This window comes from Anabas testudineus, chromosome 22 (assembly GCF_900324465.2).
Source record: "Anabas testudineus chromosome 22, fAnaTes1.2, whole genome shotgun sequence".
NCBI lineage: Eukaryota > Metazoa > Chordata > Actinopteri > Anabantiformes > Anabantidae > Anabas > Anabas testudineus.
Genome location: NC_046630.1, coordinates 6,967,901 through 6,987,768, shown reverse-complemented (window position 1 = coordinate 6,987,768; position 19,868 = coordinate 6,967,901). Strand labels below are relative to the sequence as shown.

Genomic DNA, 19,868 nt, shown 5'->3' with positions numbered 1-19,868 from the left:
CTGTGACTTGAATCCATGAAAACTTTATTGACAAAATGATCCATCAAAAATCAGCAACGTGACAGTTATTAATCTCACTCTCATCTAATAACATTGCTCCAAACAATTCTCTTTAAGTTGATGTCTTTTAACATCTTGATCAGAGAAACAGTTTTGTTCCTCTTTCTTCTCTCAGACAACACATCGGTCTTAGTCTTCAGTGACATCATTTTAATAATTTATGACTGAATATACAATAAAACAAAGGACACGTGTTTTCATGACATTTAACAATCAGTAGTTAGTCAAAGGTGCAGTTTGCACAACTTAGGTTTGAAACTTGAATTAGTAATTACATATGCCTTTGATATTCGCAAACACCACAGCACAGAGACCGCCCTCCTGAAGGTAACTAATGACATTCTGTTGGCCTCTGACGCTGGTAGGTGCTCTATTCTTGTCCTCCTTGATCTTAGTGCTGCTTTTGATACAGTAGACCACCAAATTTTGTTAGACGGGCTTAAGCACTGGGCTGGAATAGAAGGCACTGCACTGGACTGGTTCTCTTCTTACCTGTCCAAAAGATCGTTTTGTGTTACCGTTAATAACTACAAGTCGTCTTTTTCTCCTGTAAAGTACGGAGTCCCACAAGGCTCAGTGCTGGGGCCAATCTTGTTCTCTTTGTATATGCTCCCTTTGGGAAATATTATTCGCAAACATGGTGTTTCTTTTCATTGCTATGCTGATGACACTGAGCTGTACTGTCCCTTTAAGATATCAGACCAGAGGGGACTGATTTCCTTACATGAGTGTATAAATGAGATAAAAAGCTGGATGTCTCAAAATTTCCTGCAGCTGAATTCTGACAAAACAGAAATAGTTGTTATCAGTCCACAACATATAACCAAACACATTTTGCTCTGCACAGATTCTCTCTTAGATAATTCTAAGCCCACTGCAAAAAGTCTTGGTGTTTGGTTTGATAGTAAACTTAACTTCGAGCATCATGTCACAAAGCTTGTTCAGGTATATTAAGAGGAGTTTTTCCTCTCCACTGTTTGCCTAGTGGTTGCTCAAGTTGATCTTGTTGGGCTACATGTTTTATTTATTTATTTATTTATTTTTGTCTCTTTTGGGAAGCACTTTGTAACTTATGTTTAGAAAAGTGCTCTATAAATTAATGTGTTATTATTATTATTATTATTATTATTATTATTATTATTATTATTATTATTATTATTATTATTATTATTATTGTTATTATTATATGTTTAAATAATAATTTTATTAGAATTTTTAATTAAGTTTGATTTTGTATTTGGTATTTTACCAATAAATTTACCATTTGAAAAAACACACATCTTCTATGAGTGTTGGAGAAGGTTTGATACTGTTCTCTTTTCTAATTTTTCACTTTCCTTATTTGTTGATTAACATACAACACATGCAGATTAGATTTCTGTACTTTATATATCATAAGGTTTCTGTGCAAACTCACTATAGCAACAACTGATACAGGAATCTAAACAATTGCATCATCAGTCAAAGTAGAAGTGAAATTCACGTTTACACAGTTGCAATATTGATAAAAATATTAATTTAAGATTGACTGTGAAAACCTTGATGAGCAGAAATGATGACCAAATATAATATAGCTGCATGAACAGATGTATTTCTTTCACAGAAGCACAAAAATACAACATGTGACTGTAATAATATAAAAATGCTTTAGCAAAAAAATGTAAACACATGAAAAGTAAAGACGTTAGATGACATGAGCATGTATTAACTCGTTAATAGTTTCAAAATAAATCAATAACAATGAAATTAAAAATGTTTTTAGATTCTAAACTTGACATGACAAAGATTTACTGTAAATATTTGTAAGCAAACAATGTTATTTTATAAAATGTATGAGTAAACGGAAGAATAATTTTTCATGAATCTTCTAAAATATAAATTTGGTTTTGTTCAATATCAAATAAATACTGATGTGATGTGAATACAGGTTGTGACCTCTGCTTTGATTGATAAATAATAAACATTAGCAAACATACAAACAATAATATTGATTAAATTGATATTAAAAAATGAACAAAAGTTAAATTAAAGATCAACTCACTTGTTGGCCTACTTGCAGTAAAACTCCCTGTGACTTGAATCTATGAAAACTTTATTGACAAAATGATCAAACAGAAATACCAACCACAGTGGACTCAAATGTAAAAATCCTCATTTTAGACAATCTCAACTAAAATTCTAATAGAAATATTTTCCAATGTTCCATTAAAATCATAGATGATCTAAATCCACACATTAATTTTATTGTTGTGTCTCACGTTGTCTTGAGCGTGTTGAGAGCAGAGAAATCATTTCCATAGAGAGGAGGCTTTGCATCATCAGCTGATCCTCCAGTGAACTCAGAAGGTTTATAGTCCTGGGAGTTCAACACTGCACCACTCAGATGTGTCAGTCAACACAGCACAAACCACAACCAGCATGACTCTCATCACCATCCTCATCTGGACGCTGCTCTGCTGCTGCTGTTTCACAGGTTCATTCACTCAGCAACATTTCAAACATGATGTGCTGCTTTTTCTCTCCTTTCTTTCTGCTGACAAATGAAGGATTTGTTTTTGTCTGCAGGATGCAGCGCTCAGGTGACTGTGACTCAGCCTCCAGTAGAGACTTTTACTCCAGGATCCACTGTCACTCTGACCTGTAAAACCAACCCGGCTGTTTACACATATAGTGATGGAGATGAGGGTATGTTCTGGTATCAACAGAAACCTGGACAGCCTCCAAAGCTCCTGATAAAATATGTGAAAACACTTGTATCAGGAACACCAGCTCGGTTTAGTGGCAGTGGAAGCAGCACTGACTTCAGTTTGACCATCAGTGGAGTTCAGGCTGAAGATGCAGCAGTTTACTACTGTAAGAGTTACCACAGTGGTGGTGTGTTCACACAGTGATTAGTAGTCGTACAAAAACCTCCTCAGTCAGACTGCAGAGACACTGAACTGTTACAGCAGGAACCAACTGCAGCTGCTGAAGAGGAAGAGACTCTGACACAGACTACTGAACACAGAGCTCACAGTGACCTCAAAAAGCACAAAATACAGAGTTCCACTAACATTTATAAATGAAAACACTGTAGCACACTAGGGTTAGGGTTAAAAATGAAATGAAAAATTAAAAATCAATATGTTAATATTGTTATTCTTTAATACATCACCTATTCTCATAACTAGAGTTAATTATATTTATTTTTAAATAACTATTTATATCAGGGTTTCAATTTTTCAAATGTATTTTTCTTGAGACAGAAGACCAGACACTTTGTCATATTATTTATCACTGCAGACTTTATTAGCACAAACATTAATTATCACACTACATCAAGCTGCTTAGCTCCACACATTAGTCTCTAAGTTGTTGTTGTCCAACTCTTTCCAGCAGTGTTGTTCTCTGTCACACTAACATCTAGTTTCTCTACAAACATTCAAACTCATATTGATCAGAGCAGCAGGTTTGTTCCTCCTGCTCTCCACAGACAGAGCTCCTGTCTGTGTCTTCATTCAGCTCCTCTAGTTCTCACACTGGCTCTTGTGGAAGACCTGGACCTGGCTGTGGTCATGATGGAGGACTTTACAGGTGTACAGCATTCTGTCCATCCAGTCCTGCTTGCTCAGTGTCAGGGTGCTGCTGCTGCTGAAGCGTCCGTTCTTCTCCTCCTCTGAACTGGTCAGGACCCCCTTTGTCACCTCTGTACCGTCCACCTCCCAGCTCACCACAGCTCCCGGAGGAGTGTAGCCAGTCAGGAGACAGGACAGCGAGGCCGAACCCCCAGAGAGCTGCTCAGGGGAGGGAGGAAGCAGAGAGACTGAGGGTCTGACCGTGGGACCAGCTGGAGGAGAGAGCAGAGACACACAAGGAGCAGATTAACTTCCACTGTAGGACAGAGCTGAACAGGAGACAGTTATGATACAAGACAGAGGTTGATACTAATGTGGATAATCAGTGTGAATGATGATCAGACACAAGAGAGAATGAGAGGAGACGTTTCAACAAATAACACTAAATGAAAAACGAGACTAAAACACTGATTATTTTCTGTGATTCTGATTATAAGTTACTTAAAATAAAAAAATTAAATGCATCAACAGGACTCTGGATGAAAAAATGGAAATGTTTGTTAATCTTTCACAGTTACATTTAATCATTTTATTATTTAAAGTGACTTCAAAGTGAGAAACAAGAGAAGCAAATCTTTTAAAATTATATCGTCTAATATGTTTTACGTTACAATAAATAGTACATCATGTTATACTGATGTGGTTATAAATGGGTCTATTGTCAGTTGAAGACTTTGACATCTGCTTGTTTCACTTCCTTTTCACCACATCAGAATTCAACATGAAAAGTTCAATACATATAATATACATATACAATACACAATACACAATACATATAAAAATAAACTTACTGATTTACTTTAAAATATACATTTAGATATTTTTAAGTGATCAGATGCGTGAATATAACAAATATAAGAATATTGATCATGTATCATTCTGAATGTTAACAATGTTCTCAATAGCAACTTGAAAACCAACCTTATTAAACTAATACTTATTTTAAAAAAATGTCACATATTTCTTGTTATGAATTTTAACATGATGTAAAATATAATACTAAATAATGAGCAGTTTCATATGTTTTCTACAAACTTTAATGCCTACACACCTAATAAATAATCGTAACTCTGTATAAATTATTCAACTGAATTTCTACTTTTACAAGTTTTTGAAGAAAACTTAGATGTAATTATTCATGTTTTAAAAATGAGAAAAGTCTGATACTTACAGTAAATGATGAGTTTGGTTCCTCCACCAAAAGTGTACCACAGTGATACAAACTCATTAAGTGGTCGTACAAAAACCTCCTGCACTGTGAACAATGATCCATCTACTAACATGTCACTTTTGTCCAGTATAAATTCATAATTTACACATTCTTAAATAAACAAAAAGAATAAACTAGAGTATTCAAGTTTTCTGAACATTAAAAATTGTTTTAAAATGTTTTTGTCTTTAAGAGCCAGTTACTTACACTGTGTGATTCAAGTGAATTTTGGAAATAAGTTTCTATTATTATTGAAACCAGTTAAATTCACAATTCAAAATCCTCATTTCTGCTTCATCTCAATTTTTTTCTTCTATTCCATCAAGATTATTAATGGTTTAAATCCAAACACTATTTTCGCTGATATTGTGTCTCACGTTGTGTTGAGCGTGTTGAGAGCAGAGAAATCATTTCCATAGAGAGGAGGCTTTGCATCATCAGCTGATCCTCCAGTGAACTCAGAAGGTTTATAGTCCTGGGAGTTCAACACTGCACCACTCAGATGTGTCAGTCAACACAGCACAAACCACAACCAGCATGACTCTCATCACCATCCTCATCTGGACGCTGCTCTGCTGCTGCTGTTTCACAGGTTCATTCACTCAGCAACATTTCAAACATGATGTGCTGCTTTTTCTCTCCTTTCTTTCTGCTGACAAATGAAGGATTTGTTTTTGTCTGCAGGATGCAGCGCTCAGGTGACTGTGACTCAGCCTCCAGTAGAGACTTTTACTCCAGGATCCACTGTCACTCTGACCTGTAAAGTCAACCCGGCTGTTCACAGGTGGTCTAATGGTAATGAGGGTATGTACTGGTATCAACAGAAACATGGACAGACTCCAAAGCTCCTGATATATTATGTGAACACACGTGTATCAGGAACACCAGCTCGGTTTAGTGGCAGTGGAAGCAGCACTGACTTCACTTTGAAAATCAGTGGAGTTCAGACTGAAGATGCAGCAGTTTATTACTGTCAGACTTACCATGGTGGAGCATCGTTAACACAGTGATTAGTAGTGGTACAAAAACCTCCTCAGTCAGACTGCAGAGACACTGAACTGTTACAGCAGGAACCAACTGCAGCTGCTGAAGAGGAAGAGACTCTGACACAGACCACTGAACACAGAGCTCACAGTGACCTCAACAAGCACTAAATATATGTTCACACTAACATTTAAATCCATTTTTCTAGAGTGTTTTAAAAATTTAAAGATTTGATTAAACTGAAGTAGTCGTAATAGTAAAACTGGTAATATTATATTTTTGTGTTGTTATTTATTCTTCTTATGGGAACAATGTTCAACTCACTTCTTGGCCCACTTTCAGTAAAAAAACACTGTCACTTCAATCTATGAAAACTTTATTCACAAAATGATCCTATAAAAATCAGCAATGTCACAGTTATTAATCTCACTCTCATCTAATTACTTTGCTTCAAACAATTCTCTTTAAGTTGATGTTGTTTAACATATTTCAGCAGCGCAGGTCTCTACAAACATTAATACTTGATAAGATCAGAAACAGTTTTGTTCCTCTTTCTTCTCCCAGACAACACATCGGTCTTAGTCTTCAGTGAGTTCCTTTTAATTTATGGCTGAATAAACAAAACAAAGGAAACGTGTTTTCAGACCATTTAACAATCAATAGGTAGTCATAGGTGCAGTGAACACAACCTAGTTTTAATACTTGAATTAGTAATTACATATGTCTTTGACATGCTCATATAATAATTTCACTAGAATTTTTCATTATGTTTGACTTTGTATTTGGTATTTTACCAATAATTTAATATTTGAAAGAACACACATCATCTATGAGTGTCGGACAAGGTTTGATACTTTTCTCTTTTCAAATTTTCTATTTCCTTATTTGTTGTTTAACATACAACACATGCAGACTAGATTTTTGTAATTTATATAACATAAGGTTTCTGTACAAACTGACTTGTAGCAATACATACTACACAAATCTAACAAAGTGCATCATCAGTCAAATTAAAAGTGAAATTCAGGTTTACACAGTTGCAATATTAATAAAAATATAAATTTAAGATTCACTGTGATAAACATGATAAGCAGAAATGATGACCAGATATAATATAGCTGCATGAACAGATTTATTTCTTTCACAGAAGCACAAAAATACAACGTGTGACTGTAATAATATAAAATGATTTAGCAAAAATATGAAGACACATGAAAAGTAAAGAGGTTAGATGACATGAGCATGTTTGATTTGTCTCTTAAAGCAGATTTAGTTTCCTGATTGTTTCTCTACTCTGAGCAGTGGTCAGGGTTCAGGGTTTGAGTGACAGGGCTCTGTCCACTCAGACTGGCCTCACAGCTCACTGAGCCCGCCTTCCTCCACTGCTCTGCAGAGAGGCTCAGGGTGCTGCTCCTGCTGTAGTGGCCGTCCCTCCCCACGACCTCCACACTGTGGGACACCCCTGAGGAGCTGCTGCTGCCCCCCACCTTCCAGCCCACACTCCAGGTTGAGGGGAAGCCCCCGCTGGACAGACACACCAGTGTGGCACTGCCCTGCTGCAGCTCCTCTCTGGAGGGGGGGAGGACGCTCAGGGTGGGACGCACCACACCCACTGGAGGAGAGAGAGAAGAATGACAATGAAGGTTTGGTGATAAAGACAAATGACGTACTGCTCGTTTCTTAGATTTCATCAAATCAAAGTCAAGAACTTATTCTACTGTTACTCTCATGAATCACTCAGTATCAGAACATCAAATAGAAACAGAACTAAAAACTGAATTCATCACATTTATTGATCATGTCTTCACATGAGTTTCAGAGTTTGTGGCAGTGAATAACTCGTCTCTGTGATGATTTTCTCATGTTTAAACTGACAGAGCTGAAACTCTGCTGTGAAAACAGTTGAAACCTTTGTCATCTGTCTCTTTCACTTCCTTTTCACTACATGGAAAATAAACGAAGCATGAACACAAAGAAAAGCTGCATTAACTGATAAACTGATGAACTGAAATCATTTTGTTTTTTAACATGAATCAGATGTTAACTCTTTAATAGTTTCAAAATGGATCAATAACAATGAGATTAATCATGTTTTAGATTCTAAACTTGACATGACAAAGATTTACTGTAAATATTCTTAAACTGACAATGATATTTTATAAATTTATGATTAAACGGAAGAATTTTTTTCCATTAATCTTCTAAAATATAAATTTGGTTTTGTTCAATTTTAAATAAATACTGATCTGATGTGAATACAGGTTGTGAGCTCAGCTTTGATTAATAAATAATAAATATCAGCAACATACAAAAACTAATATTAATCACACTGATATTAAAAAATGAAAAAAGCCTAAATTAATGTTAAATGTTGTGCAAAGTAAAAATCTCTGGTACTTACAGTCAACGATGAGTTTGGTTCCTCCACCAAAAGTCAACCACAGTGATACAAAGTCATTAAGTGGTCGTACAAAAACCTGCTGCACTGTGAACAATCATCTGTCCACTGAAAACAATCACTACTCCTTTAAATAACAATTCAAAATCACGATTTTAATGATTCTTATTAGCTTTACATCAAATTCATACTTTTTAATTGATGATTTCTGTTTTTTTATACTTTAACTACATTAGACAGATTTGTCAGATTAATATTTCTGTAACAAAGTTTGTAATTACAGTTTTAAATTCTTAAAAATGTGTCATGATGCATTGGAATACTAATATAAGTAATTTAAAAAGCAGTTATATCATTAAAAATCATTATTCTACAATAAACCTTGTAAGAAAATCAAAGGAAGATAAAGAGAAATACCAACCACAGTGGACACAAACGTACAAATCCTCATTTTAGACAATCAACTAAACTTCTAATAGAAACATTTTCCAATGTTCCAGTAAAATCATAGTTGATCTAAATCCAAACATTAATTCTATTGTTCTTTCTCACGTTGTGTTGAGCGTGTTGAGAGCAGAGAAATCATTTCCATAGAGAGGAGGCTTTGCATCATCAGCTGATCCTCCAGTGAACTCAGAAGGTTTATAGTCCTGGGAGTTCAACACTGCACCACTCAGATGTGTCAGTCAACACAACACAAACCACAACCAGCATGACTCTCATCACCATCCTCATCTGGACGCTGCTCTGCTGCTGCTGTTTCCCAGGTTCATTCACTCAGCAACATTTCAAACATGATGTGCTGCTTTTTCTCTCCTTTCTTTCTGCTGACAAATGAAGGATTTGTTTTTGTCTGCAGGATGCAGCGCTCAGGTGACTGTGACTCAGCCTCCAGTAGAGACTTTTACTCCAGGATCCACTGTCACTCTGACCTGTAAAACCAACCAGGCTGTTTACACATATAGTGATGGTGACCAGGCTATGTCCTGGTATCAACAGAAACCTGGACAGACTCCAAAGCTCCTAATATATTATGTGAAAACACTTGAATCAGGAACACCATCTCGGTTTAGTGGCAGTGGAAGCAGCACTGACTTCACTTTGAAAATCAGTGGAGTTCAGGCTGAAGATGCAGCAGTTTACTACTGTCAGGGTGCACATGAACTTGATGATGGCTCTTGGACATTCACACAGTGATTAGTAGTCGTACAAAAACCTCCTCAGTCAGACTGCAGAGACACTGAACTGTTACAGCAGGAACCAACTGCAGCTGCTGAAGAGGAAGAGACTCTGACACAGACCACTGAACACAGAGCTCACAGTGACCTCACCAAGCAATAAATACATGTTCACACTAATACTTTACTATTCTGATGACAAAGGTTTTGTATTTGTGGCGCCTGTGGATCATTTAATAATGCTGTCACGTTGTCATCTCATGTGTTTGGACAAAACACTGAAACTTTGTGGTATTACCTTCATGTATGTGCAGTTGTCGAACAACAATTAATTCATTCAAATGAATATAGTAATTGCAGCTGACTTTTTAATAATCACAAAAGGACGAACGACTTTAGTCATTTCTGAGTATATGAAAGTAGAGAACCCTGAGCTTAGTAGAAAGTTCACACCTGAGAGAAAACAAAGAAACTCCACTTGAGATCCAATATCAACAGAGACACAGTCAGAAACAACCAGAATCCAAATTCAATCTTTAAATCAGACGTCAAAAGTCCAAAGAATAAACAGTCAGAGAATCCTTTCCATGCTTTATTCACAATCATCAGACAGAGGCATGAATCAGGACAGTTTTGAGTCAATAAACAACATAAACTCAAATTAAAGAAATACAGAACAGCAGATAATGTGGGACCTAGAAGACAGAACAGACTGATGAACAGATTGAAGAGGGAGTTCAGATAAAGAAAGATGAAACATAGGCCAAGATAGATATCAGAGGAGAGACACCAAGCTGTGACAGATCATTGCTAAAAATGTTCCAATCTAACAGTGAGGGATGATTGTGGAGACACACAGTCAGATTAGTGTAATAGAAACAGTAGAAGTCAGTAAATATTAAAAATGATGCTAAGGTCCAGAACTTAACAAAACCACCTCCATAACAATGAACTGTCGAGCTCCCCAGAAAGTTACTGACTCAAAAGCAACATAACACTGTTTTTATTACCACTGCAGCTCTGATACCAACATGTAAAAGAGAGAAATGAATTTAACATCTGTGTCTCAGAGTTTATTGTTGACACATGTAACCAGCAGGAGATGCAGCATTTCTTAATGAGACCAGAATCACATGAGACAAATGGTAAATATCAATGATTGTAATTATAAAAACAAAGTAAGACGTCTGTAATTCAACTTATAAATGATTCTGAACAGGCGATGAACTCTCACTCACGTTGTGTCACAGCTACTTCTTCTGTTTCACAGCAACAGGTGTGTTTTTGCCTTGTTCAACCTACTTTGCATAACTTGAACGCTTCACTGCTCGTCACAGTTTAAGTTCTTCTGTCACAGAGAGTCTGAACTGTTTTCACCGACTCCAAGTGAAAACTGCATCAAGATGATGTTTCCAGTAACTCTGATTGTTATGTTGGGTTTTCTGAGTCAGGGTGAGAGATTTGGAAAATGTTAGGAGCACATTTAGTCTGTGCTGTTATGTGTTTGTTTAAATTCTTTTCATTTTAACTTTTTAAGCTGTTAAACATGAGGAATGAATTGTTTTTCTCATTTCAGAAACTTTTGCCAACAATTTTCTGACTCAGTTTGACAAAGTCAAGTCTGTTAGTCTTGGAGAGACTGTGACCATCAGCGCCACAGGGAGTTCAGATATTGGTGCTGACCTCAGTTGGTACCTTCACAAACCTGGACAGGCTCCCAAACTTCTTATATACAGCTCATCAAGTCTCTTCACGGGAACTCCGTCTCGATTCAGTGGCAGTAGATCTGGTTCTGACTACACTCTGACCATCACAGGTGTTCAGAATGAAGATATTGGAGATTATTTTTGCTTTGGTAACCATGGTGGTGGAGTGTTCACACAGTGATTTAGAGTCGTACAAAAACCTCCTTCAGTTCCACTGAATTGAAAACAGCCTGCTGCAGGTGCTGATGAAGAGACAGTGATGAGATTCACTGGTTCAGTGAACACAAGAGTCACCGAGCTGAACTTTGAACAATGGAAACAAAACTGAATCTTTGCCATGAACAGTTTTAGACTCACATTCTGGTTGAACTGTAGCTATTGATGGTGGTGAACGAACAGTTTCTCTACTAATATCTGCACAAAACCATCAAGTCAAACTAGTCCAAACAGACACAAACGTTCCCAATTCATAGCAACAATATTGTAAAGGTTCTAGATGGATTCATACTCAAATACTGTAGCAGAGAGTGAAAACACTGTAACCTTCCTCTGTAGAACTAAGTTCAGGTTAAAACATTCAAAATCTCTGGTATTTACAGTTATTGATTCAATTATATTCAATTCAATTTTATTTGTGTAGCGCTTTTTTCAATTGACATTGTCATAAAGCAGCTTTACACAGCCAAAGAAAAGTACATAAACAGTGAATGTGTAAGAATCATAATAATCAGATTGTCCCTGATGAGCAAGCCGAGGGCGACGGTGGCAAGGAAAAACTCCCTGAGAAGGCAACAGGAAGAAACCTTGAGAGGAACCCGACTCAACAGGAAACCCATCCTCATATGGATGATTACATGCTGTGTAGGCAGCAGGCAGTCCAGTATAACAGTTAATGTCCTTTTAAGTTAATGTGGAGTCCAGTTAGTTAATTGCAGGCAGATTTGTTCCAGTCCTGGACTATTGAGCATTGAGTCGAGACCTCCTAGAAACAGCTTCCGACGGACGCCGAGGACAAGACCGACTTCATGGTAGCGTGTGACCAACTCCAGGCTCCACACACATCCCATTGAGCAGACAGTGGATCCAAGCGACGAGATCTCTGGCCAGAAGTTGGGCATCAGAACGAGTCAGAGAGGTCCAGAGGGCAAAGGGTGGCACGACGTGTAGCTTGACAGATGATGAGTTTGGTTCCTCCACCAAAGGCAACCACAGTGAAACAAAGTCATTGAGTGGTCGTACAAAAACCTGCTGCACTGTCAAAATGCACCTGTCTTTTAAAAAGTTACTTAAGTTCAGTTCAACACAATGATTTACACCTTATTTATTCATTGTTAAATTAATATACATATATATTAAACTCACCTACCTTGAAATTGTTTTAAGATTAACAAGAAATTTAATGAAACTTGTTGGAACTTTCTGCATTTGACAGTTGATTTTAATGTTGTATGATTTAAAAAAGACTGAATCAAACACACAATTTCTGAAATTGTCTTGAATTAAAAGAAAAAGGCAAAAAGCTTTTCAAGATACAATGTTTGGACATTATAAACGCAATAACGACAAAAACACTGTTTTTTTCCAAATGTTAAAAGTTTTCATTCAATTCTCTTTTTATTCTACTACATTAAAATCATTAATATTGTAAATCCAAACTGTATTTCCACTATTGTTGTGTCTCACGTTGTTTTGAGCATGGTGAGAGCAGAGAAATCATTTCCATAGAGAGGAGGCTTTGCATCATCAGCTGATCCTCCAGTCAACTCAGAAGGTTTATAGTCCTGGGAGTTCAACACTGCACCACTCAGATGTGTCAGTCAACACAGCACAAACCACAACCAGCATGACTCTCATCACCATCCTCATCTGGACGCTGCTCTGCTGCTGCTGTTTCACAGGTTCATTCACTCAGCAACATTTCAAACATGATGTGCTGCTTTTTCTCTCCTTTCTTTCTGCTGACAAATGAAGGATTTGTTTTTGTCTGCAGGATGCAGCGCTCAGGTGACTGTGACTCAGCCTCCAGTAGAGACTTTTACTCCAGGATCCACTGTCACTCTGACCTGTAAAACCAACCAGGCTGTTTACAGAGACAGCAATGGTGACTGGATGCACTGGTATCAACAGAAACCTGGACAGCCTCCAAAGCTCCTGATATACCTTGTGAAAACACTGCATTCAGGATCACCAGCTCGGTTTAGTGGCAGTGGAAGCAGCACTGACTTCACTTTGAAAATCAGTGGAGTTCAGGCTGAAGATGCAGCAGTTTACTACTGTCAGAGTTACCATTGGATTAACAGTGCTGCTGTGTTCACACAGTGATTAGTAGTCGTACAAAAACCTCCTCAGTCAGACTGCAGAGACACTGAACTGTTACAGCAGGAACCAACTGCAGCTGCTGAAGAGGAAGAGACTCTGACACAGACCACTGAACACAGAGCTCACAGTGACCTCACCAAGCACAAAATTTAACAATCACACTTATAGTTTAATTAAATGTTTATGACAGAGGTTTTGTATTTGAGGCGCCTGTGGATCATTTTATAAGACTGTCACTGTTGTCATCTCATGTGTTTGGACAAAACACTAAAATCTTTGTGGTATTAACTTGATGTATGTGCAGTTGTCGAACAACAATTAATTTATTCGAATTAATACAGTAATTGCAGCTGACTTTTTAATAATCACAAAGGACAAATGACTTTAGTCATTTCTGAGTATATGAAAGTAGAGAGCCCTGAGCTCAGTAGAAAGTTCACACACAAGAGAAAAGAAACTCCACTTCAGGTCCAATATCAACAGAGACAGTCAGAAACAACCAGAATCCAAATTTAATCTTTAAATCAGACATCAAAAGTCCAAAGAATAAACAGGCAGAGAATCCTTTCTATGCTTTATTCACAATCATCAGACAGAGGCATGAATCAGGACAGTTCTGAGTCAATATACAACATAAACTCAAATGAAAGAAATACAGAACAGAAGACAATGGGGGACCTAGAAGACAGGACAGGTGAATGTCATGATGAAAAGATTGAAGGAGTTCAGATAAAAAAAGATGAAACATAGGCCAAGATAGAAATCAGAGGAGAGACACCAAACTGTGACAGCTCATTGCTAAAAATGTTCCAATCCAAAGTTTCTGACACAAGTATTTTAGCTCTGTTTATTTAATTAATTTAATTTAATTTAATTTAATTTAAAGTAACTGGAAGTAGAATATTTATATTCTTCACTAGTTTTTCGCTACACTTAGAATATTTATCTCCAGCATCTGTCTTTCAGCTGTTTCTTGTACAGAATAAGATGTTGAAATACTTTATAGCAAAATATGCAATGAAGAGAACAAGTGTCTTAAAGCCATTTACCTTTCATTAAGTAGTAATAGATACAGTGAGGAAACTGAATAGTATAAAGTCTTTAGTGTATCACCAGATAATTACAAGTTTTATTAGATGTGCCTTTATATTGATATAATTAAAAGAGTAAATGATGTTGTATTTAGCACATTGTTTACTGTTTGTACCAGGACAAAGTTTGTTCTATCACAAATCAAACATTTAGTTGTCAAACCTTCTATTGCCCTGATTTTAAAGTCAGTCAGGCAAGAAATTATTGATTTAATTAATTTACGTAAAAATAGTACTGAGATTTAAGCAAAAAACGTTGTAGTTAATAATGTTTTTCTTGTCCTGCATTTATTATTCATCCAAGAATAAATCAGGGGCAGAAGGTAAAACAAAATTATTTAAAAAATGATCTAAGATTCACTATGATAAAAGAACATTATGACCAGATATAATATAGCTGCATGAACAGATTTATTTCTTTCACAGAAGCACAAAAATACAACATGTGACTGTAATAATATAAAAATGATTTAGCAAAGATATGAAAACACATGAAAAGTAAAGACGTTAGATGACATGAGCATGTTTGATTTGTCTCTTGAAGCAGATTTAGTTTCCTGATTGTTTCTCTACTCTGAGCAGTGGTCAGGGTTCAGGGTTTGAGTGACAGGGCTCTGTCCACTCAGACTGGCCTCACAGCTCACTGAGCCCGCCTTCCTCCACTGCTCTGCAGAGAGGCTCAGGGTGCTGCTCCTGCTGTAGTGGCCGTCCCTCCCCAGGACCTCCACACTGTGGGACACCCCTGAGGAGCTGCTGCTGCCCCCCACCTTCCAGCCCACACTCCAGGTTGAGGGGAAGCCCCCGCTGGACAGACACACCAGTGTGGCACTGCCCTGCTGCAGCTCCTCTCTGGAGGGGGGGAGGACGCTCAGGGTGGGACGCACCACACCCACTGGAGGAGAGAGAGAAGAATGACAATGAAGGTTTGGTGATAAAGACAAATGACGTACTGCTCGTTTCTTCGATTTCATCAAATCAAAGTCAAGAACTTATTCTACTGTTACTCTCATGAATCACTCAGTATCAGAACATCAAATAGAAACAGAACTAAAAACTGAATTCATCACATTTATTGATCATATCTTCACATGACTTTCAGAGTTTGTGACAGTGAATAACTCGTCTCTGTGATGATTTTCTCATGTTTAAACTGACAGAGCTGGAACTCTGTTGTGAAAACAGTTGAAACCTTTGTCATCTGTCTCTTTCACTTCCTTTTCACTACATGGAAAATAAATGAAGCATGAACACAAAGAAAAGCTGCATTAACTGATAAACTGATGAACTGAAATCATTTTGTTTTTTAACATGAATCAGATGTTAACTCTTTAATAGTTTTTAGAATTAATCAATAACAATGAGATTAATCATGTTTCAGATTATTAACTTGACATGACAAAGACATACTGTAAATATTTGTAAGCAAACAATGTTATTTTATAAAATGTATGAGTAAACGGTAGAAAAACTTTTCATTTAATCTTCTAAAATATAAATTTGGTTTTGTTCAATATTAAATAAATACAGATGTGATGTGAATACAGGCTGTGAGCTCAGCTATAATTGATAAATAATAAATATCAGCAACATACAAAAACTAATATTGATCACACTGATGTTAAAACATGAATAAAAACTAAATTAATGTTAAATGTTGTACAAAATAAGAATCTCTGGTACTTACAGTCAACGATGAGTTTGGTTCCTCCACCAAAAGTCAACCACAGTGATACAAAGTCATTAAGTGGTCGTACAAAAACCTGCTGCACTGTGAACAATGATCTGTCCACTGAAAACAATCACTACTTGTTGAAATGGCATAAAAAATCAGTATTTTAAAAATTCTAAAAAGCTTTACATCAAATTCATACTGTTTAATTAATTATTTCAGTTTTTCATTACTTTACCTACATCAGAAAGACTTGTCAGATTAATATTTGTGTAGCAATGTTTGTAATTACATTTTAACTTCTTAAAAATATGTCACAAGGCATTGAAATAATAATATAAATAATTAAAAAAGCAGTGAAATCATCTTAAATCAATGTTCTACAATAAACCTTGTAAGAAAATCAAAGGCAGATAAACAGAAATACCAACCACAGTGGACACAAACGTACAAATCCTCATTTTAGACAATCTCAACTAAACTTCTATTAGTAATATTTTCCAGTGTTCCATTAAAATCATAGATGATCTAAATCCAAACAATAATTCTATTTCACGTTGTGTTAAGCGTGTTGAGAACAGAGAAATCATTTCCATAGAGAGGAGGCTTTGCATCATCAGCTGATCCTCCAGTCAACTCAGAAGGTTTATAGTCCTGGGAGTTCAACACTGCACCACTCAGATGTGTCAGTCAACACAGCACAAACCACAACCAGCATGACTCTCATCACCATCCTCACCTGGACGCTGCTCTGCTGCTGCTGTTTCACAGGTTCATTCACTCAGCAACATTTCAAACATGATGTGCTGCTTTTTCTCTCCTTTCTTTCTGCTGACAAATGAAGGATTTGTTTTTGTCTGCAGGATGCAGCGCTCAGGTGACTGTGACTCAGCCTCCAGTAGAGACTTTTACTCCAGGATCCACTGTCACTCTGACCTGTAAAACCAACCAGGCTGTTGTCAGAGACAGTAATGGTGACTGGATGCACTGGTATCAACAGAAACCTGGACAGCCTCCAAAGCTCCTGATATACTATGTGAAAAAGCTGCAGTCAGGAACACCAGCTCGGTTTAGTGGCAGTGGAAGCAGCACTGACTTCACTTTGACCATCAGTGGAGTTCAGGCTGAAGATGCAGCAGTTTACTACTGTCAGAGTGTACATTATGGGCCAGTGTTTACACAGTGATAAGTAGTCGTACAAAAACCTCCTCAGTCCGACTGCAGAGACACTGAACTGTTACAGCAGGAACCAACTGCAGCTGCTGAAGAGGAAGAGACTCTGACACAGACCACTGAACACAGAGCTCACAGTGACCTCAACAAGCACTAAATACATGTTCACACTAATACTTTAATTAAAAGTTGACAAAGGTTTTTTTATTTGTGGCGCCTCATTTAACAAGGCTGTCACCTATTCATCCAATGTCTTTGGACAAAACACTGAAACCTTGTGGTAGCACCTTCATGTATGTGCAGTGGTCCGATTTCTTCACTGCAAAAAATATTATAATTACAACTGACTTTTAGTAAACACAAAACGAAGAACAACTTTAGTCAGGTCTGAGTATATGAGTAGAGCCCTGAGCTCAGTAGAAAGTTCACCAAGCACACGAGAGATAACTCCACTTCAGTCCACCATATCAAACCCACATCCTTATACAGTACTTACATACAAGGTCCAATATCCACAGAGACACAGTCAGAAACATTCAGATTCCAAATTCAGTCTTTAAAAAAGACGTCAACAGTCCAATAAACAGTCGACAGAATAAACAGTCAGAGAATCCTTTCTATGATTTATTCACAGTCCAAACAAGATGATTAAAGACAACAGCACCAGAAACCATCAGACAGAGGCAGGAATCAGGACAGTTCTGAATCAATAAACAACATAAAATTCAGATTAAAGTAAAACAGGACAGCAAATAATGTGGGACCTAGAAGACAGAACAGAGGGAAATAAAACGCTCAGAACACAGGTGAATGTCATGAAGAACAGATTGAAGAAGGAGTTCAGATAAACAAAGATGAAACATAGGCCAATATAGAAATCAGAGGAGAGACACCAAACTGTGACAGATCATTGCTAAAAATGTTCCAATCTGATAGTGAGGGATGATTGTGGAGACACACAGTCAGATTACTGTAATAGAAACAGAAGAAGTCAGAGGAAGGTCACTCACATCAAATGATTAGTTAATCATGAAAACATTAAAATGATGCTAAGATCCAGAACTTAACAAAACCACCTCCATAACAATGAACTGTCGAGTTCCCCAGAAAGTGACTGACTCAAAAACAACATAACACTGTTTTTATTACCACAGCAGCTCTGATACCAACATGTAAAAGAGAGAAATGAATTTAAAAAGAGGAGAATTTAACATCTGTGTCTCAGAGTTTAGTGTTGACACATGTAACCAGCAGGAGATGCAGCATTTCTTAATGAGACCAGAATCACATGAGACAAATGTTAAATATCAATGATTGTAATTATAAAAACAAAGTAAGACGTCTGTAATTCAACTTCTAAATGATTCTGAACAGATGATGAACTCTCACTCACGTTGTGTCACAGCTACTTCTTCTGTTTCACAGCAACAGGTGTGTTTTTGCCTTGTTAAACCTACTTTGCATAACTTGAACGCTTCACTGCTCGTCACAGTTTAAGTTCTTCTGTCACAGAGAGTCTGAACTGTTTTCACGGACTCCAAGTGAAAACTGCATCAAGATGATGTTTCCAGTAACTCTGATTGTTATGTTGGGTTTTCTGAGTCAGGGTGAGAGATTTGGAAAATGTTAGGAGCTAATTTAGTCTGTGCTGTTATGTGTTTGTTTAGATTCTTTAGATTTTAACTTGAACTACTGTTTAATAAGCTGTTAAACATGAGGAATGAATTGTTTTTCTCATTTCAGAAACTTTTGCCAACAATTTTCTGACTCAGTCTGACAAAGTCAAGTCTGTTAGTCTTGGAGAGACTGTGACCATCAGCGCCACAGGGAGTTCAAATATTGGTGCTGATCTCAGTTGGTACCTTCACAAACCTGGACAGGCTCCCAAACTTCTTATATACAGAGCTTCAACTCTCTTCACGGGAACTCCGTCTCGATTCAGTGGCAGTAGATCTGGTTCTGACTACACTCTGACCATCAGAGGTGTTCAGAATGAAGATATTGGAGATTATTATTGTCTTGGTGACCATGGTGGTGGAGTGTTCACACAGTGATTTAGAGTCGTACAAAAACCTCCTTCAGTTCCACTGAATTGAAAACAGCCTGCTGCAGGTGCTGATGAAGAGACAGTGATGAGATTCACTGGTTCAGTGAACACAAGAGTCACCGAGCTGAACTTTGAACAATGGAAACAAAACTGAATCTTTGCCATGAACAGTTTTAGACTCACATTCTGGTTGAACTGTAGCTATTGATGGTGGTGAACGAACAGTTTCTCTACTAATATCTGCACAAAACCATCAAGTCAAACTAGTCCAAACAGACACAAACGTTCCCAATTCATAGCAACAATATTGTAAAGGTTCTAGATGGATTCATACTCAAATACTGTAGCAGAGAGTGAAAACACTGTAACCTTCCTCTGTAGAACTAGGTTCAGGTTAAAACATTCAAAATCTCTGGTAC

General features: G+C 37.1%; 6 gene segments (V, D, J or C); 3 read left to right on the top strand and 3 right to left on the bottom strand.

The window, feature by feature from the left end:
- Positions 1-2,193: 2,193 nt before the first annotated feature.
- LOC113148464 lies at positions 2,194-2,951 on the top strand. The segment is given in 2 exon segments: positions 2,194-2,533; positions 2,626-2,951. Coding segments are annotated over 2 exon segments (381 nt in total).
- A 368-nt stretch (positions 2,952-3,319) lies between these two features.
- LOC113148693 lies at positions 3,320-5,091 on the bottom strand. The segment is given in 2 exon segments: positions 3,320-3,886; positions 4,846-5,091. Coding segments are annotated over 2 exon segments (432 nt in total).
- A 1,890-nt stretch (positions 5,092-6,981) lies between these two features.
- Positions 6,982-8,363, bottom strand: LOC113148707 (the record flags this gene model as incomplete). The annotated part of the segment is given in 2 exon segments: positions 6,982-7,480; positions 8,270-8,363. Coding segments are annotated over 2 exon segments (417 nt in total), but the record flags the coding sequence as incomplete, so codon positions are not given.
- A 2,463-nt stretch (positions 8,364-10,826) lies between these two features.
- On the top strand, positions 10,827-11,530 carry LOC113148703. The segment is given in 2 exon segments: positions 10,827-10,896; positions 11,021-11,530. Coding segments are annotated over 2 exon segments (360 nt in total).
- A 3,420-nt stretch (positions 11,531-14,950) lies between these two features.
- LOC113148463 lies at positions 14,951-16,359 on the bottom strand (the record flags this gene model as incomplete). The annotated part of the segment is given in 2 exon segments: positions 14,951-15,452; positions 16,245-16,359. Coding segments are annotated over 2 exon segments (438 nt in total), but the record flags the coding sequence as incomplete, so codon positions are not given.
- Positions 16,360-16,880: 521 nt separating this feature from the next.
- LOC113148699 lies at positions 16,881-17,415 on the top strand. The segment is given in 2 exon segments: positions 16,881-17,000; positions 17,093-17,415. Coding segments are annotated over 2 exon segments (378 nt in total).
- Positions 17,416-19,868: the final 2,453 nt, after the last annotated feature.